General features: G+C 45.1%; 1 protein-coding gene across 5 annotated transcripts; it reads left to right on the plus strand.

Moving 5' to 3' along the window:
• Positions 1 to 381: 381 nt before the first annotated feature.
• Positions 382 to 26,278, plus strand: GPR173 (G protein-coupled receptor 173). 5 transcript variants are annotated; one of them, XM_040266034.1, is made up of 4 exons: positions 382 to 1,094; positions 1,654 to 1,741; positions 21,616 to 21,713; positions 22,138 to 25,120. In XM_040266034.1, the coding sequence occupies exon 4, from the start codon at positions 22,235 to 22,237 to the stop codon at positions 23,351 to 23,353; it is 1,119 nt and encodes a 372-aa protein (XP_040121968.1). In that variant the 5' UTR covers positions 382 to 1,094; positions 1,654 to 1,741; positions 21,616 to 21,713; positions 22,138 to 22,234; the 3' UTR covers positions 23,354 to 25,120. The 5 variants fall into 5 exon arrangements, 4 of the variants coding, with proteins under 4 accessions (XP_040121968.1, XP_040121969.1, XP_040121970.1 ...); XM_040266035.1 differs by lacking the exon at positions 21,616 to 21,713; XR_005725428.1 differs by lacking the exons at positions 382 to 1,094; positions 1,654 to 1,741 and adding an exon at positions 25,461 to 26,278 and having other exon boundaries at positions 16,659 to 21,713; positions 22,138 to 22,264.
• Positions 26,279 to 26,838: the final 560 nt, after the last annotated feature.

The raw sequence follows: 26,838 nt of genomic DNA on the forward strand, positions 1-26,838 counted from the left end.
CCTCCCTGCCCCACCCCAGGGAGGACCAGGCTGGCGGCTGGGAGTCTCCCTGCCTGTTCTCCCTCCCTCCTTCCCTCCCTCTCCCTCCCTGCCTCCCTCCCTCCTCCGCCCGCCCCTGAGGCAGGGACCGTGCAAATCGAGGAGAGGGGGGACGGACAGGCCGGATGGGGTCCAGCTTAATGCCTTGGGCTCCCCGCAAATGCCCTATCCAGGTTGGGAGTCCCCAGCATCTTGGGACCTACATTTGTGTGAGCTAGGGTGGTTTCCAAGCCTGGAGGGTCCCTCCGGCAGGCTCATCGTGCCCCTGTTTTGCATCAGGACCCCCCTCGGATGCTCTGAGCCACCCTCCTCAACCCGGATCTAAAACCCAGGACACAGCTATCAGGCCAGCCTCTCTCTCCACCCCACCCCCTCTTTCTGGCGTCCATCCCCTTCTCAACTCCACCTCTGCTGCTGCCTCTGGCTGTGGACCTGCACCTCTTCCCCATCCCCGAAGGCCTGGGGAGCGGGCTGAGCCTGGATGAGAGCTCCCCCAACCTGGGGCTCTCCCAGGCCATGGCCCGGGTGCTTCCAGGGAGGAGCCCGGGACCCTGAGCATCTGCTGGAGGCTCGGCAGAGGCCCCGCAGGGACCGTGTCTTCTGAGGACAAAAGGCGCGGCCAGCAAGCAGACAGGAAGGGGGAAGGGGGAGACCAGCAGCCAGGCAGGCAGACAGGCAGACGGGGAGCAGGGGCCAGTGTTGGCCCCCCTCGCAGCTTGGCGGAGGCATGAAGATGGGGGAGGGAGTGTGTAGTTGGGGAAGCACCTGCTCGGACCCCCACCTGCCAGCTAGCTGGGCACCTCAAGGCTCTGTGCTGCCCACCTGGTGTTCCCCATCACCCCCAGCCCTGCCCAGTGCACTCCTCCAGTGCCTGCTTCCCCTGATGTCTTCGATTTAGACCAGCCCGGCTGTATCCACGGCAACAGAAGCAGGAGTGTCACTGGCTGCCAGATCACTGAGGGTCCCACAATGTGGCCTGGGCTGTGATTTATCCTGAGTGAGACAGCTTGAGCCCCCTCCCTGGATTTCAAGACAGTCCTGCTGAGAGATCCTAGGTAAGTAGTCAGCATCCCTCCATTGAGGATGGGGGGCTGGGACTTATGTCCCCCCACACATATTCCAGAGTCTCTATCACTGCCATGCTCTCTTTCTCTGACTCTGTCTGTCTCTCTTTCTGCTCCATCACAAGGACTACTTGGGCACCCAAGCCTGGAGAGTCCTCTAGCCCTCCCTATCTTCCTCGATCCCAAATGTCCCATGAGGAAGGGAACCACCACCTGTTTCCCTGTACAGGGTCTATTTTTATAATTATGATTGCGTTTGAGCATGAGGCTGTGTTAATATTTCCTTGTGTGCTATCTGTGGAAGGCATGTCTGGAGCCTGACTTGCTCCCCTCACAATGCCTGCACCCTGGGCAGGCTCAGCCTCCTGCAGCTTCCTCCTCTCCCTTCTCCACTCTCAGCCAGGTTCCTTGGCCGGCATGCAGCGTGTGTCTGTGTATGTGTGTCTGCCCATGTGTGAGATGGCAGGTGGGTAGAGAAGCTGCTCCCAACCCAGACCACCCCCCGCTCCTTGCTTCCTTCTTTCCTTCCTTCCCCTGTCTCTCCCCACAGGTAGCAAAGACTTTTGCCCACTCACTACGGAGGATACTGCTGTGATTTCCAGCTAGGGGTTGGAAGCCACTGTAGGGCTAAAAGTAAGGTGAGGTGGGGGGGAGAAGCACTTCCAGGCCCTAGACTGCCTGATGCTCTGGGGGGTGGGGGGTGGCAAGGACCATGCCACGCAACACCCTGCAGGGGCCAGACACAACATGGTTGCCTCCACAGTGTGAGCCCTAGCCTTAATCCAAGGCTCTCAGTCTGTTTCAGACGTCCACATTGTGTCTGGGACTCCCCAGATATTGTGGCCTTGCATGCTGTTGGCCAGCCGTCCCTCTACCTGAAGAGGCAAGAAAGCCTGGTACACGGAGAACATGGATTCTCCAGGGAGACCTCCCTCAACTACTGGCTCTGCAACTTATAGTGAAAGTGAAACTTACTGAACCTCAGTTTTCTCATCTGTCAAAGAGACTGGTAATCCTTCCTTTATGGGTGTGTGTAGTGACGAAATGAGTTGGTGCATGTAAGTAAAAGATGTTTGTAGAAGTGACCCTGAAGCAATGTCAGCAAAGCTCATGGTCAATATTGTTCATGGTTAATATTGTCATTACTTATTTGGAGGAAGGACTGGCCCCTCTTCTCCAGGGTCTTTGCTGAGATCTAGGGGGTGGGCAGCAGGTAGGTAAATGGGGGAGGGGTGTGGAAGGGAGGGAGGCAGGAGCAATTTTTGTTGTGACTTGGTCTAAGGAGGAATATGTGGTGGCTGTAGGCAGAGCCTCCTGCCCCCACCCTCCTCCAGGATCCTTCCCTACACTTGCCCCTGTCTGTGCACACACATATAGAGGCTTGAGCCCCCATGAGCTAGCAGAGGTCTGGCTTGTAGCCTGCAGCATTGCTGACCCTGGTGATGTATGCATCTCCCTGTTGAGGGGAAACTTGGCAAGAGTTTGGCTTGGTGGCTGGCAGGGCTTGGTGACAAGGCTGAAGCTTCTGAGATCACAGGGCTTCGGGTGTGGCCCATGTAGCAGCCAGAGCTGTCGGGGACAGGTCCCAGGGAGTTCCCAACATAGAGCTTGGGCTGGAGGGATAGTTGGGCCCACTGGCTGGTTTCTGAATGTGAAGATGTGGTGGACCATTGCTTGAGGGGTCAACGGCTGGAGGACAGCTGTCAAAGCCAGGGGAGGAGTAGAGGGAGGGGAAACACTGAGGCCCAGAAGACCTCCTCTGTGGGGGGCAGGGAGGGGTGGCATTCTGGGGTACAGAGCATACTTTTCTAAAGAAGCATTTGATACAGAAGGGAGAGACTCCCACACGTGGTCCAGAGGCATCTAGGCCTGAACATGGGTATATATGTGCAACTGGAAACATATGGCTCTGTGTGTGCATCTTTTCATGGGCACTATGAATGTGTATGAGTCTGTGTGTATGAGCAGGTCACATGATGGTGTGCAAGTGTGTAGGTGTCTGAGTAGGATCATATTTGTACAAGGGAGTGGGTATGACTTTGCATATCTGTCTGGGTGAGCAAATGGGCATATTTGATCCTAAGCCTGAGTGAGGGTGTTGTTTCTCTGAGCCAATAGGCCTGTTGAATGTCTGGCTGTGTTATATGTGTGTGGCATCCATTTGTCTTTGAATGTACATGTCTGATTGTATGTGTATGAGTATGAGGGTTTCAGAATGCCTAGGTGTGCATATCCTATTAGGTGATTGCCTGGGTATATCTGATTGTGTATATTTGTGTGTACCCATGTGGGCATATGAGTATAGGTGCACCTAAATGGTGTATTTCTAAGTGAGTGGGCTTGTGTGTGTGTGTGTGTCCATGCATGTATGGGAGGGTATGTGTGTGTGAACACGCTTCTGCATAGGTGTGCCTGCCATGTGTTTGTATGAGTAGGCCTATATGTGAATGTCTTTGTGGATTCTCCAACATTTTGAATTATGTCTATGTCTGTGTGTACATGTTTGAAAACATATTGTCTGTAGACAGACCGTTGGGTCCACATCTGATTAGGAAAATGTTAGTGTAGATGGTCACACTAGTATAAAAAGAATTAATTGTGTGGGAAGGGGAGAGTATGTGAGTGCACATGTTTTGTGCATGAAAGTATATCTTTTGGGTTTGCCTATGTGTGCACATTTGAATATATGGGTATGGCTGAGGGCTGTACACCTTTAAATATATGCACAAAAGGCTGTGTGCATAGGTAAATGGCTACATTCATGTATACGTCTACTTGTGTTTGTGGGTACACTCTTGTGTGTAAGTGCATTTCTGAGTGTGGTTTGCATGAGCAACTACTCATTGGATGCACATATCTCATTATGTATTTTGTTTAAATTTCTGAGTGAGTTTGAATGTGTGAGTGTGAAAATGCCTGTGAGTGACTGAATGTATGTGTGTATTCTAGTATGTGTGAATATTGGCTGTGTGTGCACTTGAGTGAACATGTCTATATATTTGCCTGTGTATTCACACACATCCAAGTGTGTGTGTGTGTAAATATGCCCAGGTGTGTGTCTGTCTGAATGTACAGGTGTTCAAACTGTACCAGTTTGTACAGTTCTAATTATTTGTAGATGTGTATTTGTGTTTACCATTGTTTGTTTTGAAGTGTATGTTGTAGAACAGTATAAGTGAGTATATATACATGCCCCTTTTGACCTGTAAGTGCATTTGAGTGTGTGTGTGTGAGGATGTCTTTGCATGAATGTATCTGTGATGAGTGTTAGCAATTCTTCTTGTGCAGGTGTACAAGTTTGTGAGAATATGTGACTATTCTTCTACATGTGCATGAATCTTTTTTGTTTGTATAGTTTCTCATGTGGGTGTATGAACATGTGTCAACGTACATACATGATGTGCATAATTGTGAGTGAGCGTGTTTAAGTAATTTGTGTCTTCATGTCTGATTTCATGCATGGAGGAATGATGTACAAGCCTAAGTTCATGTGAATATGCAAATAGGTGTACATGCCCACTTGTGTGTGTGTCTGTGTGTGTTAGAATGCCATGTATGAGTACACCATCTAAATTATAAGCATGTGCACACCTGGGTGTTTGTATGTATGAGTACATCTTTGTGTGAGTATGTGTAACTATGCTTATGTGGTAATGTCTGGGACTGTACATGTATATATTTGGGAGCTCACTTCTGTGTATCATGTTTGTTCATTGTCTAATTGGGTATGATACGGAGTCTGCCTGTCTGTGGACATATGCATAAATTTGCCTGTGTATACACCTGTGTTTGTGAGTGAATGTATGTCCTTCATGGGCATTATGTCATGTGAATATATGCTATGGCTATATGTCTGTGTTTGAGGATAAGTGGATGTGCATATGCGGGACCAAGTGCAGTATGAGTGTTCACTGTCATGGGCGTACCTATGTGTAGGGATGAGAGTAGGTATTTGCTCACGTGCATGTCTCAGGGAAAGAGATTTGGCCTTGGGCTTGTGCAAATAGGTCTGATCATTGAAGGGAAAGATAAGGGAGGATACTTGTGAGTCTGCATTATGCTCTGTGTACCCCAATATGTATTTATGTGCATGTCTGAAGGTCAGTGGTACCCTGCTAGATCATGTCTGGCTTTAATTGTGTAGAAATCCTAGAGGATATAAGCCATAACACTTCAGCAATCCATGACCACCTTCTGGGGTTTCTCTGGCCTTGACCACATGCTGGGCTTTTGTATGGATCTCAGGATAATTCCTGTTATCATTCACACTCAGTAAGTGAAACCAATAATGACTGATGTCCTACTAGGGAACGGGGCCTGTGACCCCTTTAGAAAAGGATTTCTTGAAACACAAAGACCTCTTTGCCCATTCTTCCTGCCACCACCAAAGAAAGGCACAGAACAAAATGGCATTGTGTGGTATCAAAGGTTGGCAAACGGTTTTTACACACAGCACCCAAATTGTGCTATCCAGGCAGAATTCTAGATCTAAATGTGTATGTATAAGTGAAAAAGGATGGTACATTCAGGTAGAGTGGGGTGTGTGTGGAAGAGGTTCTATATTTGATGAGAGAGAGAGAGAAGGATCTAGTTTGTGTGTATGTAAGAGAAACCCTGGGTGTTTCTGGGTAGGGTTTGTATGTGAGGCATTTGGGTGTAATTGAGAGTGATGAGTATGGATGTGGGTGTATGTGAATGATGCATTTGTGAGGCACTGTGAGACCATTGGCCTATTGGGTGGAGGATGATATGAGTGACACTCTGGGTGTAGCTATGTGGGAAGATATGTGAGAATGTATATTTTAGGGATATGTGTGTATGAGTGTACCTAGGTGGTGCAAGAGAGAGTGAGGGGCTATCTAGATGTATGTTTTACATTGTGGACCTATCTATGTTATGTGTATAAGAGGGAGTGTGAATGTTTCTGAGTAGAGTAAGTGTATGAGGGAGTATGGGTGTATTGGACTGGGGCATTCAAGTGTGGGTAAATTTGGATGGTCATGTAGGTGGGTGAGAGCACAAGTATATCTAGGCACTGGAAGTGTGTATAGAGTATATCAATGTGTGTGTGTGTGTGTGTGTGTGTAAGAGAGAACTTGGGCACATCTGGGTGAGGGTGAAGTGTGAGTGTGTATATAATTGGGAGTATCTATGGATGCTGTGCGGAGAAGGCAATGGCACCCCACTCCAGTACTCTTGCCTGGAAAATCGCATGGATAGAGGAGCCTGGTAGGCTGTAGTCCATGCGGTCATGAAGAGTCAGACACGACTGAGCGACTTCACTTTCACTTTTCACTTTCATGCATTGGAGAAGGAAATGACAACCCACTCCAGTGTTCTTGCCTGGAGAATCCCAGGGACGGGGGAGCCTGGTGGCCTGCCGTCTATGGGATCGCACAGAGTCGGACACGACTGAAGCGACTTAGCAGCAGCAGTAGCAGCATGGATGCTGTGAGGGGTATACGTGAGTGAGGTGTGTGTGGTGTATGTGAGAGAACATGGGTTTATTCTCATGGTGTGTGTGGCGGGTAGGTATTCTGGATGATGGTGATTAAGAGAGGGGGAGCTAGATTAGGTGTGTACGTGTGTGTAAGAGAGTGTGTAGGTGTTTCTGAGTGTGATGGGATGTATGTATGTATCCATGAATGTATGTATGTATGATGTATGTATGCATGAATGTATCCAGTAGAAGGAGTGGGTAGGTGTGTCTGGATGGGGTAGAAGTGTTTGGGTTTGATTGGATCAGAGAGTGAATGTGTGTTAGGGAGTGAATGTGTGTTGGGTTGTCAGTGGGTATATCTGGATGATGTGTGAGAGAGTGTGGTACATATGGGCTGTTTGTGAAACTGTGTGGATGGAGTGTGTTTGAATGTGAATGTATCTAGATGGTGGGTGGGTGAGAGCACAGGTGTATTTGGATGGTGCATTAAGGTATATCTGGATGGTGTGTTGTTAAAGCTTTGATTGTGTATCTGGGTGTATATATACTTGAGTATGTATGTTAGTATGTGTATAATCAGATGAGGTGTGTGGAAGAGAGTGTTTGGGGGACACTCCTGGGTAGGAAGTATGAGTTTGGAATGTGGGTGCATCTGGGTGGTGTGGAGAGGATAAGAACATTGGGTGTATCTGGTCAGTGGAGTGTCTAAGGAAGTGCACTTGGACAGTATGTGTGAAAGTTGAATATATTTGGGTGGATGTGTGTGTGTGCATTTGCAGATGTTTCTAGATGGTAGTGGAGCATATCTAGATGATGCATGTGGGCGTGAATGTGTCTTAGTGGTCCACAGGGGATGAATCTGGATATTGTGTATATGTATGAGAGGATGTATCTAGCTGGGGCTGTATGAGTGGGGCTCTGTGTGTTTATGTGTGAGAGAGATAGAGAGAGAAGTGTAGGTGTATATGGATAGGATTTGTGTGTGAGTGGGTGTCTCTGGATCATGTGCATTTGGATGTATTTGAGTTAGGTGAGTGTATCTAGGTGAGGTGTGCGTAAGTATAGTATTTTTGAATGGTGTGTGTATCATTGTGGGTGTGTCTTAATACCACATGTGAAAGAGACTGTAGTGTGCCTGGGTTGGGTATGAGGGCTCTAGATTGGGAATGTGAGTTTGGGTGTATCTGAATGTTGTATGTGAGAATGTGGGTATACTGAGTTGGGAATTTGTGTAAGTATGGCTGTATCTGGGTGGAGTGCCTCTGAATGTAGGTGTATTTGAGATATATATATGTATGAGGTGTATCTAGATGGTGTGTGTGTGAGAGAGTGTGTTAGTATTGTGTGTGAGAAAGAGTGGGTGCATCTAAATAGTGTGTGAGAAAAAGAATAGTGTGCCCACTTGGGGTGGGGCATATGGGAGTGGGTATATCTAAGTAAGATGTATGAGGTTTTCTCTGGATGGTGTATGGGAGAGAGATAAAGTATATCTGAGTGATGTGTGTGCATGTGAATATATGTGGATAGTGTGTGAGAGTGTTTGGGTATATCTGGGTTCAGTTCAGTTCAGTCACTCAGTTGTGTCCAACTCTTTGTGACCCCACAGACTGCAGCACACCAGGCCTCCCTGTCCATCACCAACTCCCAGTTTACTCAAACTCATGCCCATTGAGTTGGTGATGCCATCCAACCATCTCATCCTCTGTCATCCCCTTTTCTCCCACCTTCAATCTCTCCCAGCATCAGGGTCTTTTCAAATAAGTCAGCTCTTCCCATCAGGTGGCCAAAGTATTGGAGTTTCAGCTTCAACATCAGTCCTTCCAATGAATATTCAGGACTGATTTCCTTTAGGATGGACTGGTTGGATCTCCTTGCAGTCCAAGGGACTCTCAAGAGTCTTCTCCAACACCACAGTTTGAAGCATTAATTCTTCAGCACTCAGGTTTCTTTATAGTCCAACTCTGACATCCATACATGACTACTGGAAAAACTGTAGCCTTGACTAGATGGATCTTTATTGGCAAAGTAATGTCTCTGCTTTTTAATTTGCTGTCTAGGTTGGTCATAACTTTCCTTCCAAGCAGTAAGCATCTTTTAATTTCATGGCTGCAATCACCATCTGCAGTGATTTTGGAGCCCAAAAAAATAAAGTCTGCCAGTGTTTCCACTGTTTTTCCATCTATTTGCCATGAAGTGATGGGACTGGATGCCATGATCTTTGTTTTCTGAATATTGAGTTTTAAGCCAACTTTTTCACTCTCTTCTTTCATCAAGAGGCTCTTTAGTTCTTCTTCACTTTCTGCCATAAGGGTGGTGTCATCTGCATATCTGAGGTTATTGATATTTCTCCTTGCAATCTTGATTCCAACTTGTGCTTCATCCAGCCCAGCATTTCTCATGATGTACTCTGCATATAAGTTAAATAAGCATGGTGACAATATACAGCCTTGACGTACTCCTTTTCCTATTTGGAACCAGCCTGTTGTTCCATGTCCAGTTCTAACCTTTGCTTCCTGACCTGCATACAAATTTCTCAGGAGGCAGATCAGGTGGTCTGGTATTCCCATCTCTTTCAGAATTTTCCACAGTTTATTATCTGTATGTGATGTGGATTTATCTAGATAGTATGTTGGTGGTATATGTGTGTGTTTGATAGTGTGGGCATGTCTTGGTGGGGTGCATGATTTGGGGAATGTGTATGAATGTGTATATCTTTCCTGGGGCAAAATACACCTCTGCTGGGTTGTCTGTATATGTGTATACAGACATATATATGTACGTGTATATGTATGGAGTGTTTATGTATGTGTATGTATATGACTATTCCTGAGCCTGAGTACATGGCTTGTGTGTATATGTGCTTGTGATAGAGTAGTGTGTATCTGTATATGTGTATGAGGTGAGTGTGTTTCTACATGTGAGTAAGTTGAATCTGTAAGATTTCAAGCCAGGCTCTGAGTTTGCATCCTAGTTCTGCCTTTATTAGCTGTGTGGCTTTGGGAAAGTCACCTAACCTCAACTATGCCCTTATTTCTTATCTGTAAAGTAGGGTAATAATACTACCTATTTCATAGGATGAGAATTGGATGAGTTAATATTCAAAAAGTGCTTTGGTCTGTGTTTGCACCTTATATGGTGTTCAGTTCAGTTCAGTTCAGTTGCTCTGTCGTGTCCGACTCTTTGTGACCCCATGAATCGCAGCACGCCAGGCCTCCCTGTCCATCACCAACTCCCAGAGTTCACTCAGACTCACGTCCATCAAGTCAGTGATGCCATCCAGCTATCTCATCCTCGGTCGTCCCCTTCTCCTCCTGCCTCCAATCCCTCCCAGCATCAGAGTCTTTTCCAATGAGTCAACACGTCGCATGAGGTGGCCAAAGTGCTGGAGTTTCAGCTTTAGCATCATTCCTTCCAAAGAACACCCAGGGCTGATCTCCTTCAGAATGGACTGGTTGGATCTCCCTGCAGTCCAAGGGACTGTCAAGAGTCTTCTCCAACACCACAGTTCAAAAGCATCAATTCTTTGGCGCTCAGCCTTCTTCACAGTCCAACTCTCACATCCGTACATGACCACTGGAAAAACCATAGCCTTGACTAGATGGACCTTTGTTGGCAAAGTAATGTCTCTGCTTTTCAATATGCTATCTAGGTTGGTCATAACTTTTCTTCCAAGGAGTAAGCGTCTTTTAATTTCATGGCTGCAGTCACCATCTGTAGTGATTTTGGAGCCCAGAAAAATAAAGTCTGACAGTTTCCACTGTTTTTCCATCTATTTGCCATGAAGTGATGGGACCGGATGCCATGATCTTCGTTTTCTGAATGTTGAGCTTTAAGCCAACTTTTTCACTCTCCTCTTTCACTTTCATCAAGAGGCTTTTTAGTTCCTCTTCACTTTCTGCCATAAGGGTGGTGTCATCTGCATATCTGAAGTTATTGATATTTCTCCCAGCAGTCTTGATTCCAGCTTGTGCTTCTTTCAGCCCAGCGTTTCTCATGATGTACTCTGCATATAAGTTAAATAAGCAGGGTGACAATATACAGCCCTGACGTACTTCTTTTCCTATTTGGAACCAGTCTGTTGTTCCATGTCTAGTTCTAACCATTGCTTCCTGACCTGCATACAGGTTTCTCAGGAGGCAGGTGAGGTGGTCTGGTATTCCCATCTCTTTCAGAATTTTCCACAGTTTATTGTGATCCACACAGTCAAAGGCTTTGGCATAGTCAATAAAGCAGAAATAGATGTTTTTCTGGAACTCTCTTGTTTTTTCCATGATCCACATGGAGTTACCCAGTACTAAAATTGTCACATGTGCCTATCTGCAAGTGTGAATGGGGTAGTTTCTATGTGCATATTTGCCCATTATCAGTATCCACATGTATCTGCTCATCCTGGCTGTATGTGAGTGTGTTTGTACATAAAAGTGGGTTTGTACTTATATGTGTCCCAGTGTGTGTATAAAACAATGGGTGTATGAGAATGGAAGCATGGTTCTGGGAGGTTGATGGAGGGGGGTTGGCCCTTTGTTTATGTTTCCTAGCATACACACATCTGAGTGTATGAGTGCATATACTTGTATCTATGGTAGTACACAGTGTGTTTTTATCTGTAAATGGGTTTTTTAATGGTCAGAGTGTAAATGTATGCATGTTGTGAGTGTCTGTAAATGTAAGAAGGTTGGTATTCAGGTTTATATGTGATGATGTGGGTCAATGTGAATGTGTGAAGAGGATTTATGCCTTATGGTCATGAACTAAGATATGTGTTCTGTGTCATGTGAATGCATGTGTAGTTGTGAATCAGTGTGTCTGTTTATGTTTATAAGTAGCAGTGGCTATGTGTGTGTGTATACATGAGTCTGCATTGATCCACATGCCTACCTGCCTCTGTGTATGTAGCAGTGAGCCTGAGCCATGTGTCGTATGTGTGAGCAAGTCTGTACTGTGTATATATGTATGTGTACCAGGGTAGGATTTATATAAGATAGTAGGTTTACATCTCTTAGTGTAAGAGCCTGGGGTGGGGAAGGGCTTGGATCTGTAGGATGTGAGCAGGATGTACCCTGTGTCTGAATGTCAGATCTTACATCCGTGCATGTATGACTGTGTATGAAAGCATGTAAGTCCATATGATTTGGTCTGTAGGTGTGTGTGTCTGCACGTGCCCATGTGAATGGCAAATGTATGAGTGCCTAGGGCTGTATTTCTATAGAAGGGTGATTATATGTGTGTTATATAAATCTTTGCATGATTTGCTGGTAGGTGGGCACCTACACATATGCCTAACTCTTTCTGCGTAGGAAAAGAGGTACATGTGTGAGCATCTGATTGCACTTATCAGATGCAGTAAGTCTGGATGTGAGTGCATATTTGAATCTCCACGTACACCTGTGCCTGTGTGCTGTGTATCTGTTTGAGTATGCTAGTGTCTATGCAATATGACTAGCTGTGAATGTGTCAAGCACACAGAGAAGGTGAAATATTTGTATGGCACACTATAGTAAACTTTAAGAGGATTTCAGGGTACTGGGATTTGGGGAAAAGAAATTCCTTACATTTTATTTATGTTATAAAAATTGTGATAAGGAAATTAAAATGCCAAGTTTTAGAAGTTATTTAGTATTGGATTTGTATGCAGTTTTTAAAATTATTTATTTATTCATTTTTGTCTGCACTGGGTCTTTGTTGCTGTGCGTGGGCTTTCACTAGTTGCATCAAGTGGGGCTACTCTTCATTGTGATGTGTGGGTTTCTCATTGTGGTGTCTTCTCTTGTTGTGGAGCACAGGCTCTAGGGCATGTGGGCTTCAGTAGTTGTGGAGCGTGGGCTCAGTAGTTTTGGCACACAGGCTTAGTTGCCCCATGGCACATGGAATCTTCCCAGACAAGAGATCAAACCTGTGCCCTCTGCATTGGCAGTCAAATTCTCAACCACTGTACCTCCGAAGAAGTCCCTGTATGCAACTTTTCAATGAAATCTTTTCCAATTTTTTTCATGGCACACTTGAGCCCACTTCTGTAAACATAAGTTTTTAATTCACTCATGCAAATCTGTAATGGTCAACATTCATGCCCACTTCTGCATCTTCAGTCATGACTGTCTTGATTTATTTTATGGTCATTTTCGTCATGATTTGGTAAATCACTTAGTGCTGAGCATAGATAATTTATATCATTATTGTATTTCTTGATAAAAACCCAAACAAAACAAATGAAGCTTTTGACACGGATATAAATTTCCATTGTGGCCTGCCTCTTCTTGATGTCAAAAGGTAAGACCCATTCCATGGAGGTTGTTTAGGCATAGTTTGCCTTAATGCCCTTGTAATCAAGCTTGAATGTATGAAATGTAGCAGCATGGTTCGGAAAACTCACTTAAAAGCATGAGTTTTGGGGTCATCAGGTATCATTTAGGTTTCTCTGAAGCATCAGGGCACAGTTTCTTATGTTGAATATGTCTGGTGCTTTCACACCATACCAACCTTTTCTAAGAAATGGAACAACTGCTTGGGCACGCTTCCCTTTTTCACCTCCCTTTTATAACTCACTCATTCTTGCCATGGCCAGGCAGACCCAGGTTTTATGTTGGGAATAGCTACATAACCTCTTCTGTCTCAGTAATCACTGTCAAGAGGAAACCGTTTGCATAAGTAAGTGGTAGCAAATAGTCAGAGGGTATTTTTTCATTGATTAAAACTTTTCTCATCAATAATCAATAATTCTTAGCCTTTGAATTTTGTGCTTCAAAGGTGAGATCCTTCTTGAAATCTAACCCCTCTTTGTTTTCTTTCAATCAAAGATGTTGAAATTTCTTGTAACAAATAGTCATGAATTTTGAATCCAACAGAACATTTTCATTTTGAGTATTTAAAAATAATGAAGCTTTCCCCCAAGTAGACCTTGTTCTATTCATAATAAGTTTTCTTTAGTATACTTCCCTGGTGGCTTAGATGGTAAAACCACTTTCACTTTTCATTGTCTGTCTACAATGTGGGAGACCTGGGTTCGATCCCTGGGTCGGGAAGATCCCCTGGAGAAGGAAATGGCAATCCACTCCAGTACTATTGCTTGGAAAATCCCATGGACAAAGGAGCCTGGTAGGCTACAGTCCATGGGGTCGCAAAGAGTCGTTCACGACTGAGCGACTTCACTTTTCTTTAGTATTACCTTTTAATGGTAACTAAGCATCACCCAAGTAACCATACTTCATTTGACTTCTTCCAAGGTGAAGTTTGGCTTCAAACCCATAAACCTTGTCAGTATACTTTCATGTATCTTTGAGTGTTGAAAATTTTTGATATATTTTATTCACATGTGTAAAGAGCCATGTGTTGAAGCCAGTAAACATCAAATCTGCAAAGGGAGAATCATTCACAAATGAATGCTGAAATTTTTCTTTTAGCTAATAACTCCTTTATAATATCCTACGCACTTAGGTTTAAAACAATAGAGAAAGGTATACTGATTCCAGTGTTTCAGAGAAAGCTGATAAGTGGGTGGGTAATGCCTTGGACCTAATTAAATTCACCTGGCATCATTTACAGTAGAAGTTAGACCTTTGAGCAAACTTTTATAGGTTAAAGCTCCTCCATGGATGACTCTCAGCATTTTCAGAACAAATTCCAGCTGTAAACTTCCTGCCGTCACAATAGCAGCATCAGTCCACAGATTTATGTAGAGTTTCCACAAAATTTAAAAATATTTATCTATCACTTTGAACACTTCAGCCTTAGTTTTGTTTTTTTGTTTTTTTTTTTTGTTTGTTTGTTTTTTGTTTTTTGTTTTTGGTTCTTCTGGTATTTCTCTCAGAGAAGGCAATGGCACCCCACTCCAGTACTCTTGCCTGGAAAATCCCATGGATGGGGGAGCCTGGTAGGCTGCAGTCCATAGGGTCTCGAACAGTCGGACACGACTGAGCGACTTCCCTTTCCCTTTTCACTTTCATGCATTGGAGAAGGAAATGGCAACCCACTCCAGTGTTTTTGCCTGGAGAATCCCAGGGACGGGGGAGCCTGGTGGGCTGCCGTCTATGGGGTCACACAGAGTCGGACACGACTGAAGCGACTTAGCAGCAGCAGGCATTTCTCTTAAGGCTTTCTGACCAGTACTATAAACCAAGCACAGTTAGTCAACATCCTAAGATACATCAATATAAAATGAAAACTCCTTTGATTCAGTGATCTTCTGAGTTAGTGTTATCTTGATATCCCTTGACCTGTCATCAGTGTGTCTCCTACCAGAAATCATTGAAAGTGTCTCCTTTTCTCTTTGGTCTCAAATGTGTGGACAATTTCCCAGCAGACTGCTAACATATAAGATTCTACTGGGCAGGCATCTTAGTTTTACTGGTTAATTGCATAACCTTGTTACTAGCTGGTTGAGCTCCATCTAAGAATGTTCTAACTCATCTCAGAAAAGAGCCCAGTTTCTTAATTTGCTCTTCTAGATGCTTCAAAAGGTCCATATCTTTCTCTGTGCGATAGATTGTTTTGTGGTCTGTTGACCAACATAGCCTACTGGGAAAGTTTCTTTTGATAACTTTTCCATGCAAATTGAATGTTTAGGCTGAGGAAAAGAGGGCTAATTGGGCAGCTGAACTCAAGTCTGAGACAATCCTCATTAAATTGGTTTTTTGTTTTTTGTTTTGTAAATAAGTTCATTTGTATCATTTCTTTTTTTAAAATTTATTTATTTTTTTATTTTACTTTACAATTCTGTATTGGTTTGTTTAAATTAGGAATATCCTGGATTATTTTGGAGGCGAGACTACTGCGTTTGTCTTGAGTCTCCTGATTATCCAGCTTTGATCAAAAAGTCCAATTTGATGAGGAAAGAAATATCTTAAAAATTAAATCTACTTGAATATGAAGTATTGAAGGGGTCAGCAGACCTTTGTGACTTCTGAAAATTGTTTTTTTCCCCAAAATCAAGTTCTAGGTCTTCTATATTTTTAAGCAGCACTCAGAAAGGCTTAGAGTTCTCTTTAATGAATCAATTCAACTGTAGTCAGGCTGCACTTGTTTATTGACAAATTTTTTACCTAATAAAAGATAAAAATTAATTGTGAAATCAATTATGAAATCCTGCCAAGAATCAGATTTGCCAAATTTTAAATATTAAAAGCCAGTAGCAAATAAATCAATAAATAAGCAAAGAAATAATAAAAATGTTCTAATACTTTTAAAAGAGTTCTTCTTATCTTTTAGAAATAATTACTGAAATTCTTATGGATGAAATGGCATAATATACAAGCTTCAGAATACTCTGAAAGTGGGAGAACTGGGTGAGGCTTTTTTTTAATTTCAATTAATTTATTTTAATTGGAGGCTAATTACTTTATAGTATCGTGGTGGTTTTTGCCACACATTGACATAAATCAGCCACAGGTGTACATGTGTCCCCCCATGCGGAACGCCCCTCCCACCTCCCTCCCACCCCATCCCTCTGGGTTGTCCCAGAGCACCAGCTTTGAGTGCCCTGCTTCATGCATCAAACTTGCACTGATCATCTGTTTCACATATAGTAATATGGGTGAGGTTATAGGTGAAACAAGACCCTATGAGTTGACTGTTGGTGAAGCTGGGCAGTGGGTGCACAGAGGTTCATTACAGGATTCTTCTACATTTCTGTTTGAAATGTTCTAGAAGAGGACATTTTTTTAAAATAAAGAAACAATAATCAAGGAAATTAACAAAATAGGTATATTCTCTTTAGGAACACCTAATACTTATATAGGGCTTCCCAAAAGAAGCAATAATCAAGGAAACTAACAAAATAGGTATATTCTCTTTAGGAACACCTAATACTATATATGGAGAAGGAAATGGCGACCCACTCCAGTACGCTTGCCTAGAAAATCCCGTGGACAGAGGAGCCTGGTGCAGGCTACTGCCCATGGGGTCACAAAGAGTCAGACATGACTGAGCGACTAAGCAACTTCACTTCACTAATACTATATAGGGCTTCCCAGGTGGCACAGTGGTAAAGAATCCACCTGCCAATGCAGGAGATGCAAGAGATGCAGGTTCAATCCCTCGGTCAAGAAGATTCCCTGAAAGCGGAAATGGCAACCTTCTCCAGTATTCTGGCCTGGAAAATCACATGGACAGAGGGGCCTGGCAGGCTACAGTCCATGGGGTTGCAAAGAGTCGGACACAATTGAGCAACTGAGCACACGATACTATATAATAGTAGTAACAGCTACAATCATATAACCCTCCTATTTTTGTAGAAAAAAAATTGCCCCCAAATAAGAATGAGATAAAATTAAAAGAAAAACAAACATTGTACATGTATGGGCAAAAGCAAAAAGCCTTACTGATTATGAACAAAAAGTGGCAATCAAAGTAATAATCCAACTATCTGGGATGTTCCTACAGGAAGCTGTCCAGACATTTACAACCTCCCTTCTCACAGAGTCCCCTTGAGCCCCATCTTGCTCCAGCCTGGGGCAGCTCTGCTAATGTTTCCACCTGTATGTTCCAGAGTTGGCTGCTCTGTGCACTTGCACGGGTTTGTCTCTTGATATATACCTGTTGCAGGATTTATATGTCAAGTAAGTGTATCTGAGTTGTGAGCAAGATTGTGTGTGTGTAGACATCTGTGTGTGAGAGTGTATCTGTATATACTGTATCTGGCTTTTCTCTTTGTGTTTGCTTGTCCTTGCGTTTTGCTAAGGGGTGTATGTGTGTGTGTGTTTTCATTGGAGCTGGTCTACTTCTTGCATAATGTACATGAATGGGCAGCTGTGTGTACCTGTGCTAGGGTATACACATCTGTGTTGGTGAGTGTAACTAATCTGTGTGAGACATCTTGGATCAGTTGGTCTCTGTGTGTTAGAGTATGCACATGTGTGTATATGTGAGTAGTTTTTAACTAGTCTATTTTTTCTGTTGGTATCTGAGGGGCAGTCTGTCTGTATACACATACATATATGTGTTTGTGTGTATATATATGTGTGTGTCAGGGTTCAAGTGCATGTGAGCATGCTGGTGTATGTAACTGAGTGTTAACGTGTGTAACCATGATTGTATATGTGATAATATAGATATGCCACTGTTTTCATACCTGTGTTGCAAGAGTTTGAATACATGAGAGGATTTGAATAATCAGGTACACTGGGACAAAGGGTATATATGAGCCTGAGTGTGAGTGACAATGAGTAGGTTTACATGTGTGTCTCTCAGGATTTAAGAGTTTGTGTGTGTGTTAAGAGAGTTGTAATTAATGGGTTTGTGGGCCACTGCACATGTATGTGTATGTGCGTGTATGTCTGAGTGTGTCTGTGCATATGAACAATTCTTAGCCCTCCCGTACACAACACCCTCTTTTATGTAACATATTTTGTAACACCCCTTTACCATCTGGACATTAAGTTCTTAGATAATATAACCTATCTGCATATATAATTTCAAAAGAAGACATATAGTATTTTATACCATATCCACATTGTATTAACTCTAATATATATAAATAAGAAATGGAAGTGATTTATAAGAAAATAATTTGTATTTCAATACAGAAATGCTTGGACATGACACTCCCTAAGAGATTCAGTGAATTAAAGGCTTGTAACATAACAGGAAAACATGGATTTAGAGAAGGGGAAAAATCAGAAGCTGCCCTTTGTACAAAGTGCAGGAAAATGACAGGCAAAGACCTAGGAATGAGAGTTTCCGAAATAGTGAACAACTCAAGTAAAGTGCTCCACAAAACAGAGCATAGTCTCTAGACTTAACGTTACAGCCGCATTCCTGGATAATTCAGGATATATTAAATCAAAGAAACTACTGTGTTTATCAGTGAAATAGACTTAGAGTCTAGGTTCAGTTCATGCCAAGTCCAAAATTCTGTGGGATATGAGACATATGTTGACTGTGGAATTGCCCTACAGGTCTCTGGACAGCCAACATCCTCACGAAGGACTCCAAAAATGTTGGAAGGACACACCCAGTGCTGTGGCAACCAAAAAATGCACCTATAAACTTCCAAAATTTCCCCTAGGGGGCAGTAATACCTTTATTGAGAACAAAGCACGGGTCTTTAAGCAGGGGTACACTGTGCCGTGTGAATGAGGCAGCATACACAATATACCGTGTGTGTGTGTGTGTGTGTGTGTGTGTGTGTGTGTGTGTGTGTGTATGCACACCTCGCATGCACACCAGTGCCCCTAGGTTGCTGTCCGTTGGTCTCTATAGAAGTAGCCTATGTGATTCTGGGTGTGTGTTGGTATCTGTGTATCTCTGTCTAAGAGCATCTGGGCACAAGCGGGTATGTACGTGTTACGCATATGCACATGCATCCTTAGTGGCGGATGGTCCCAGGCTGTGGCTGCCGTGCTCAGAACCCTCTCCTCATTTTTTTATTATCACCTCAGCTTTCCAGGCAACACCAGGCTTTTGTTTGTTTGCTGGTATTGTTTTATGGTTTTTCGTTTTGTTTGTTCTGTTTTAGTGTTTGTTTTTGTTTTAACTGAGACTCTGAGCTACACATTATCCACTTTCTTGGTCTTAGTTTGTCTCTCTGTGTCTCCCTCTCTCTGCATCCATCTTTATTTCTGCCTCTCTCTGTCTCCATCACCTCTCTATATCTCCCTCACTCCCCATCCCTGTCTCTTTATTGCTCTACATCTTTCTCCCTTTCCTGGCATTATCCCTGTCCTTCTGTCTCTTTGTCTCTGTCTCCCTCCCTCCTTCCCTCTCTCTCTCTCTATCTCTATTTTTTCTCTCTGTCTCTCTCTCCCACTCTCATCTCTCTATTTTCCCCTTTCTGTCTCTATATTTCTCCCTTGCACTGTCTCTGTTTCTCTGTGTGTGTCTCTTTTTTTGACTCCCTCTCTTCTTCCTCTTTCTGTCTCCTCTTCTCTATGTAAACCTCTCTCCTTTCTCTGTTTATTTCTCCCACCCCTCCCTGCCACATCCCTATGTCTCCATCTCTCTCTTTCTGCTCCACTCTCTTTCTCTGTCACTAGTGTGTCTCTCTGACTCTGTCTTACATTCAATCTCTGTCTCTATCACTTCCCCCTGCCACTCCTCAAGGCTAAGGAGTGTGTGTGCGCGCGCACATGCGCATGTCTACACACACCCAGCTATCAGCTGGTCCACAGATCTGTGGGAGCTGTGAGGCCTTGAGGGGATGAAGGGGCCCACCAACTCCACTTCTCTCAAGCCCCTGCCCTAGCACCTTCTCTTGGTCCACTGGCACTGGCTCTGAGACTTTGGGGAACCATGAGAAAAGTTTGTCCCCTGGTGGCTGTGGCAGGCTCAGTTGTATTGAACTGAGAAACAGTGCAGAGGGGAGCCATTTTCCAGGGAGGGAGGGGGTAGAAAGACATCCACTCAAGCCCCACCTCTTCCAACCTCAATCCCATCCCAGCCCCAGCAGCAGTTCGGAGCTTCTCTGGCTTCTGCTTTACTGCCTTTCCTGGGAAACCTGCCCTGCTATCCTATCACACCCTACATCCCCCACCCAGCCCTCATACACTAGGAGCTCTCCTATTTACCCCCAAGCTTTCCTGTGCCCTCCCATTCACACACTGCCCAGACTGCTTTCTCAGCAGATCCTACCTGGATGCCTCCAGGTGGCCCTCCCTGAGCCACTAGCCCCCCCACTAGTCCCTCAACCAATTGATTTGACAGCGTTTGACTGAGAGCCTACGGTGGGTTCTGCACTGCTCTTCTAGAATGTGTGAGTCGATAATCCCTACCCTCATGGAGCTTTCCTTCTAATAGGGAGGGGCAGGCAATAAATCAAAATTTTAAAGTGAATATTTTATAATAACCGTAAATGAAGTGTAATCTTTAAAACTGTGAATCACTGTCTGTAACTTATATGATACTTACATCAACTATATGATAATATAAATAAATAAAACAACTATAAAAAAGGTAAATTATGTAGTGCATCAGAAGAGAGAAATTCCAGGAAGAGAAATAAAGCAGGGCAGGGGGGCACAGGGGTGCTGTTTTCTTACCTAGATTACTACAGGAGCCTCCTAAGTAGTATCCCTACTTCTACCTTCGCCTCACATGGTCTATGCTCCTCACAACAGCAAGCAGAATCCCATTCAATCCTGAGTCATATCACATCTTATCTCTGTGCAAAACTCTCCCATGGCGCCCATCTCACTCAGATTAAAAGTCAGAGTCCTCAATGTGACCTATGTGATCTGACCTCACCACCTTGCTGAGCTCTCCTCCTACCACTTTCCCCTTGCTCATTCCATTCCACCTACCTCCTTATTCTTCCTCAAATGTACCACATGCAGTCTCACCTCAGAGCCTTTGTTCTGGCTATTCCCTCTGCCTAGACTTCTCTTCTCCAAGATATCCACATGGCTCACTCACCTCCTCCATTTTTTTGCTCAGATGACACCTCTTCCATGAAGCTTACCCTGTCCACCTCATTTAAAACTGTACTTCCAAAAATAAATAAACAAAACTGTACCTACTCCACCCCTGGCACTTCCTATCCCCCTTCCCTCCTTAAATTTAGGAATTTATCATCATCTGACCTACTATATTTCACCTATGTATCTTCTTTATTATCTAGAATGTCAACTTCACAAGAGCAGAGACCTTTGTCTGTTTATTTCACATCTGTGTCACCAGTGCCTGGCACACAGTAGATGCTCAATAAATAGTTTTTCAAGAAATGAGTACATACAAGCATACCTATATCTTTATGTTCACACATATTTCCCACTTCATTTAAAGTAAAAACCCAAGTCTTTGTCATGGCCCACAGCCCTGCATGATCTGGCCCCAGACCCCTCTGTGAATTCACTTTCCACTGTCTTTCTTGCCTGCCGTGTTCCAACCACACTGATCTTCCCACTGTTCCATGAGTGTGCTAAACACATTCATTATGAATAAAGAAACCTATTTAATGAGTGGCTACTAATGTTAACCAAAAAGAGGAAAAAAAAAAAACCACTGTGAAATAGAATAAAAGCTAATGAGGTACATTACATATAGGATCTGTACTGTTTTGTGAAACTTTGGGTTCAGCCCTATGTGCACATGTGTGTATGTGTATCAGATTGTGATGTAAAATGTATTTCTTATTATGGGTGGCAGTTTTAAAAGTTTGAAGAACACAACCTTTGGGCTTTACAAAGGGAGAGAAGAGCCGCACCCACATCCCCATCCCACAGACCCACTAATGGAGGAAAGAGGTAACTGAGGACATCCAGAGAGATGAAGCACCCCTCACCCAGCAAGGAGGGAAGAGGAGCAGCAGTGGGCCAAGGGCAGGGCCTGACACCAGCTGGGAGTAAGAGGGGAGGCTGCGTAGACACACTAACACTGCCCTTTCTCTTTCTTCCTCACCTTTCCTTTTCATCTGTTTCTCACCGTTTCTTTTTCTTGTGTTTCTCTCTCTCCCTCCCTACTCTCTCCTTCTTTCCCCCTCTTCTTTCTCTGGTTCTGTCTCCCTATCTTTTCTCTTTCTCACCCTCTCCATTTCTGTCTCAGTTGGTGTCCATTCTCTCTTTGGTCTGTTCTTTCCCACTCTCTGCCCCTGTGTGTGTGTTTTCACACCCTCTCCTGCCCTCACGCCTCTGTCTGTGTCTGTGTCTCCCCCATTATCCTCATTTGCAGGTGCAGCCCAGCGGAACAACTGATGGAGTCCCCTGGGGCCCATCGAGTACTGGACTGGCTGACCCCATAGGGTTGGGAGCAGCCCCTGCCCCTCAGTATGGCCAACACCACTGGAGAGCCCGAGGAGGTGAGCGGTGCACTGTCTCCACCATCAGCAGTGGCTTACGTGAAGCTGGTGCTGCTGGGATTGATCATGTGCGTGAGCCTGGCGGGCAACGCCATCTTGTCCCTGCTGGTGCTCAAGGACCGTGCCCTGCACAAGGCTCCTTACTACTTTCTGCTGGACCTGTGCCTGGCTGACGGCATACGCTCTGCCGTCTGCTTCCCCTTTGTGCTGGCTTCTGTGCGCCACGGCTCCTCATGGACCTTCAGTGCGCTCAGCTGCAAGATTGTGGCCTTTATGGCTGTGCTCTTTTGCTTCCATGCGGCCTTCATGCTGTTCTGCATCAGCGTCACACGCTACATGGCCATCGCCCACCACCGCTTCTATGCCAAGCGCATGACACTCTGGACATGCGCAGCTGTCATCTGCATGGCCTGGACCCTGTCTGTGGCCATGGCCTTCCCACCTGTCTTCGACGTGGGCACCTACAAGTTCATCCGTGAGGAGGACCAGTGTATCTTTGAGCATCGCTATTTCAAGGCCAATGACACGCTGGGCTTCATGCTTATGTTGGCTGTGCTCATGGCAGCCACACATGCTGTCTATGGCAAGCTGCTCCTCTTCGAGTATCGTCACCGCAAGATGAAGCCTGTGCAGATGGTGCCAGCCATCAGTCAGAACTGGACATTCCATGGCCCTGGGGCCACTGGCCAGGCTGCTGCCAATTGGATCGCTGGCTTTGGCCGAGGGCCCATGCCACCAACCCTACTGGGTATCCGGCAGAATGGGCATGCAGCCAGCCGGCGGCTGCTGGGCATGGACGAGGTCAAGGGTGAAAAGCAGCTGGGCCGTATGTTCTACGCAATCACACTGCTCTTCCTGCTCCTCTGGTCACCCTACATTGTGGCCTGCTACTGGCGAGTGTTTGTGAAAGCCTGCACCGTGCCCCACCGTTACCTGGCCACTGCTGTTTGGATGAGCTTCGCCCAGGCTGCCGTCAACCCAATCGTCTGCTTCCTGCTCAACAAGGACCTCAAGAAGTGCCTGAGGACTCACGCCCCCTGCTGGGGCACAGGTGCCCCAGCTCCTAGAGAACCCTACTGTGTGATGTGAAGCAGGCTGGTAGGCAGACAGGCAGGGAGAAGGTCGTGGCCACCACGATGGAGCCAACAGAAGGGAAGAGGTAGGGCTCCATACACGAGCCTTTCTTTCTGAGCTCCAGCCCCAGACCCTGGAACAACCTGGAATCTAGGCACCTTTGCCAACACCTCCCCAGGGTTAGGGACTGGGTGGGGACTGGGAAAGATACATTTCTAGTCCTATGGGGCCTGTCTCCACCTCCTCCTTTCCACTTCTACAGTCTCTCTCTCTCTCTCTCTCTCTCTCTCTCTCAGAAGTGACAATTCAGAAAAAAAAAAACTGAAAATGCAGGTTTTCCTACTCATAGCTGAGGAGACAGGCTTTCTTGCTCTAATGTCTCTCCTCTGACATTGTCCAGAAGGGGGAAATTTGTCCTGTAAAATAGACTTCTAGAGCTCTTATTGTCCCCTCTGCTCCTACACACCCTCTCCTTCCAAGTCCTCTAGCAAGGCCTGGATGAAATTGATCTGCTGACGAGAGGGACCAAAGTAGGTGCTCGGTCCCCAGGGAGCAAGGTTTAATTGCTATGTTGTGTGCAGTGTTGTTTTAGGCTAACCCTGGTCCCAAGGCCAATCTTTTATCCATCCCTACCATGTCCAGACCTCCCAAGTGTTTCTTGAGCATCTGTTTGAGAAACAAGGAGGGGAGGGAGAAGGGCTTCTGGGATGGGCCCAGGTTAGGTGAAGAGCAGGATGCTAGCAATATGCCTCGAGCTGAAGAGACCTCAGCTTGGCTGCATTCTCTCAAGCTGCCTCCAGCATCCCCATCCTACAGCTCTTCCTGAGGATGGAAATCCACTCCAACCCCACTGAAGTCAATGTGGGTGTCATACAGGCAGGAGCAGCACCCTTCCAGGGAAGTGTAGGGAGAAAGTCAAACTCCCCAGAATGGCTGAATCCCAAAGTCTGGGGTCAGAGCAGAGTTGAACCCCAGAATTGTCTCCTGAGTTCATGCTACTCTCCTGAAGATGAAAATTCTTTGAGGGCCTTGGTAAGTCATAGTGGTATAAGCTCCAAGGCACTGTGGACTTGAGTCCATTCCTCTCTGACCTCTTTTTGTCCCTTAAAGCCTCAGGGGCCTCAAGCCCCTCTGTGGTAACCCTTGGCCTTCTGGGCCCTTAGCCCCCGACTTACTTGCTCTGAACAGTCCTTCCCCTCTTCTTTCCTCCACCATTACTTCCACCCCAAGTGGAGCAGAATGCAGCCAGATTCCCCAGGTGGGAGATCCAAAGCCTCCTTCCCAGAGCAGAGCCCACTCTGGGTTCATACCAAGTCTTATGGACTGATGAGCCAAACTGGCATTCTTTGCCTGGTCTTTCCCAAGTTCTCTGTCCCCCCTCTCATCTCCTGGGAGAGGGGGAGATCTGTATTTTTCCACCCCCTTTCTCTCCCCTATAGAAGCCCTTGTCCTACACTCCCTCCCTACCCTAAGACAGCTCCAGAACTGGGCAAGCCTTGACTTAAGCAAGAGGAATGGAGAAGGCACTCTAGGCAGGAGAGACATTAATGAGCCTGGTTATGCAGTGGCCCTGGAAAGGCAGGCCAGAGTGGCTGAAAGACTGGTATACAGGGGGGTACCTGTTCTCTCAGTGATAGTGATGGGGGTGCCTTTCCCAGGGAGTGGGGTGGGGGTAGATAGGGTACATTCAGGAGGATTTTCCTCTATTTCTTTTTTCTAACTGCCTGGATTCACCATTGGATTTTGTAAATGGAAAACTGAAATGAACAATGCTATATTGGATGTTTTCTCTTTCTGTCTGTGTGTGTGGGTGTGTGTGTGCCCTATCTGCAATGACCACATGTAGGGAGGTATGGTCAAGTGAGACAGTGTGTCTGTGTGACTTTGTTGGGGCACACTCTGGCCTGGGGCACACATGTGAGCAAATGCCTATATGTAGAGACATATACAGTGCATGTGAGCACACATGTGCACATATATGCACCTAATTGAGAGAAGGAAAATCAGTATGTGCCTGCAGCAGGAAGTAGAGTGGTCAGAGAGATGGAATTTGAAAATGATATGTATGGATGTAGCAAGAGGGTAGACTCCCATCTCAAAAGATCTTCCTCCCCTGGCCCAGGCTCTGAACATGGACAGGATACTTGAGAATCCCATCTCTTCCAAAAGTCTGGAGCTCCCAGGTACCACTCCCAACTCCTGTATGAGTCTCCTCTCAAAAACCCAGATAAGGTGTTCCTGAAACTGTACCACCATGGAGAATGGGGACTGGTAATTGGGGATCAAACTTGGGGGAACTGTTGGGTTAGGTAATGCCCCACACACATACACAAAGTAATGGCTTATGGAGGGACTGCTTAGTCTGGGATAGGAGCCCTTCAGAAGGATCCACTGTATACACTGGGATTTTGGTAAGCTTTGATTAAATTCAGAGGGATGGATGTCACAGGGGAAAACAAACAAACAAACAAGCCTAGGAGTCTCCCCAGCCAGCCTGTTCCCGGGACTCTCAATTACTTTACTCTATGAGCTGCACAGAATTGAGTTGACCATACTCCTCAGTTCTTGGCACACTGTATCATCATTGGTCCATATGAAGCCCTTATATTCTTTTTTGTTTTGTTTTGTCCACTTCATCACCCATCCCTAATACCATCCCCCCTCCCACATAGGCACCCCACTCTTGTGTATTTAACGTGTTTTTCCAATCCACCATTCATGTGTTTTATTTACATATATGTGTATATGTGGAAAATGTATGGTATTGTTATGTGTTTTAATTTACATAAACAGTATTGTACTATAAATCTTGTTCCGTTTCTTTCTTCACTCAACATTCTGTTTTTTGAGATATCCAACCATGTTGCCGTGTTTACACCTAATTCATTCTAGTAGCCCATCTTATACATATGTCACATTTTTCTTATCCATTCTCCTGGATGATGTGTCTGTAGGTGTCTCCAATTCTCTGCTACCACGACAAGACTGCAATGGGCAGTTTTCTAAACGTCTTTTTAGTGACACCTTATTTACAGGAGAGGAAACAAGCTCAGAAAAAGGCAGTGATTTTTGTCAGGGTTTAAAAGTGAGAATCAGACCTGTGACACGAGTCCCAGACGGAAATCAGAACCCCACCACTGTGCCTCATGAGAGACCATCCATTTGCCTTCCTCCCCCAAAAATCTAAAATACAATTAAAAGCAGCATACACTGAGGAAATTGAGAGGAAAGGGTGGAAAGTATGGAGTTGATGAAGGAATAGAAAGTCCTAGAAAGATCTAGCAGATGAACTGAATCACAATAATTTTCATGACGCAGAAGAAGTTAGTTTTTTGGTGTGATTATTATTGCTAGAGCCATTTTGCAGAAATGGGAAACGCCACGTCAAAACCTGGCCCCAAACGAAAGACCTTCGATTTCTAAACCCCAGGCTCCTTCAGGGCCAACCGAGCCCTGAGTTCGCCGCCTCCGAGTTCGCCGCTGCAGGGGCGAAAGCAGGG

Source organism: Oryx dammah, unplaced genomic scaffold (assembly GCF_014754425.2).
Source record: "Oryx dammah isolate SB20612 unplaced genomic scaffold, SCBI_Odam_1.1 HiC_scaffold_23, whole genome shotgun sequence".
Lineage (NCBI taxonomy): Eukaryota > Metazoa > Chordata > Mammalia > Artiodactyla > Bovidae > Oryx > Oryx dammah.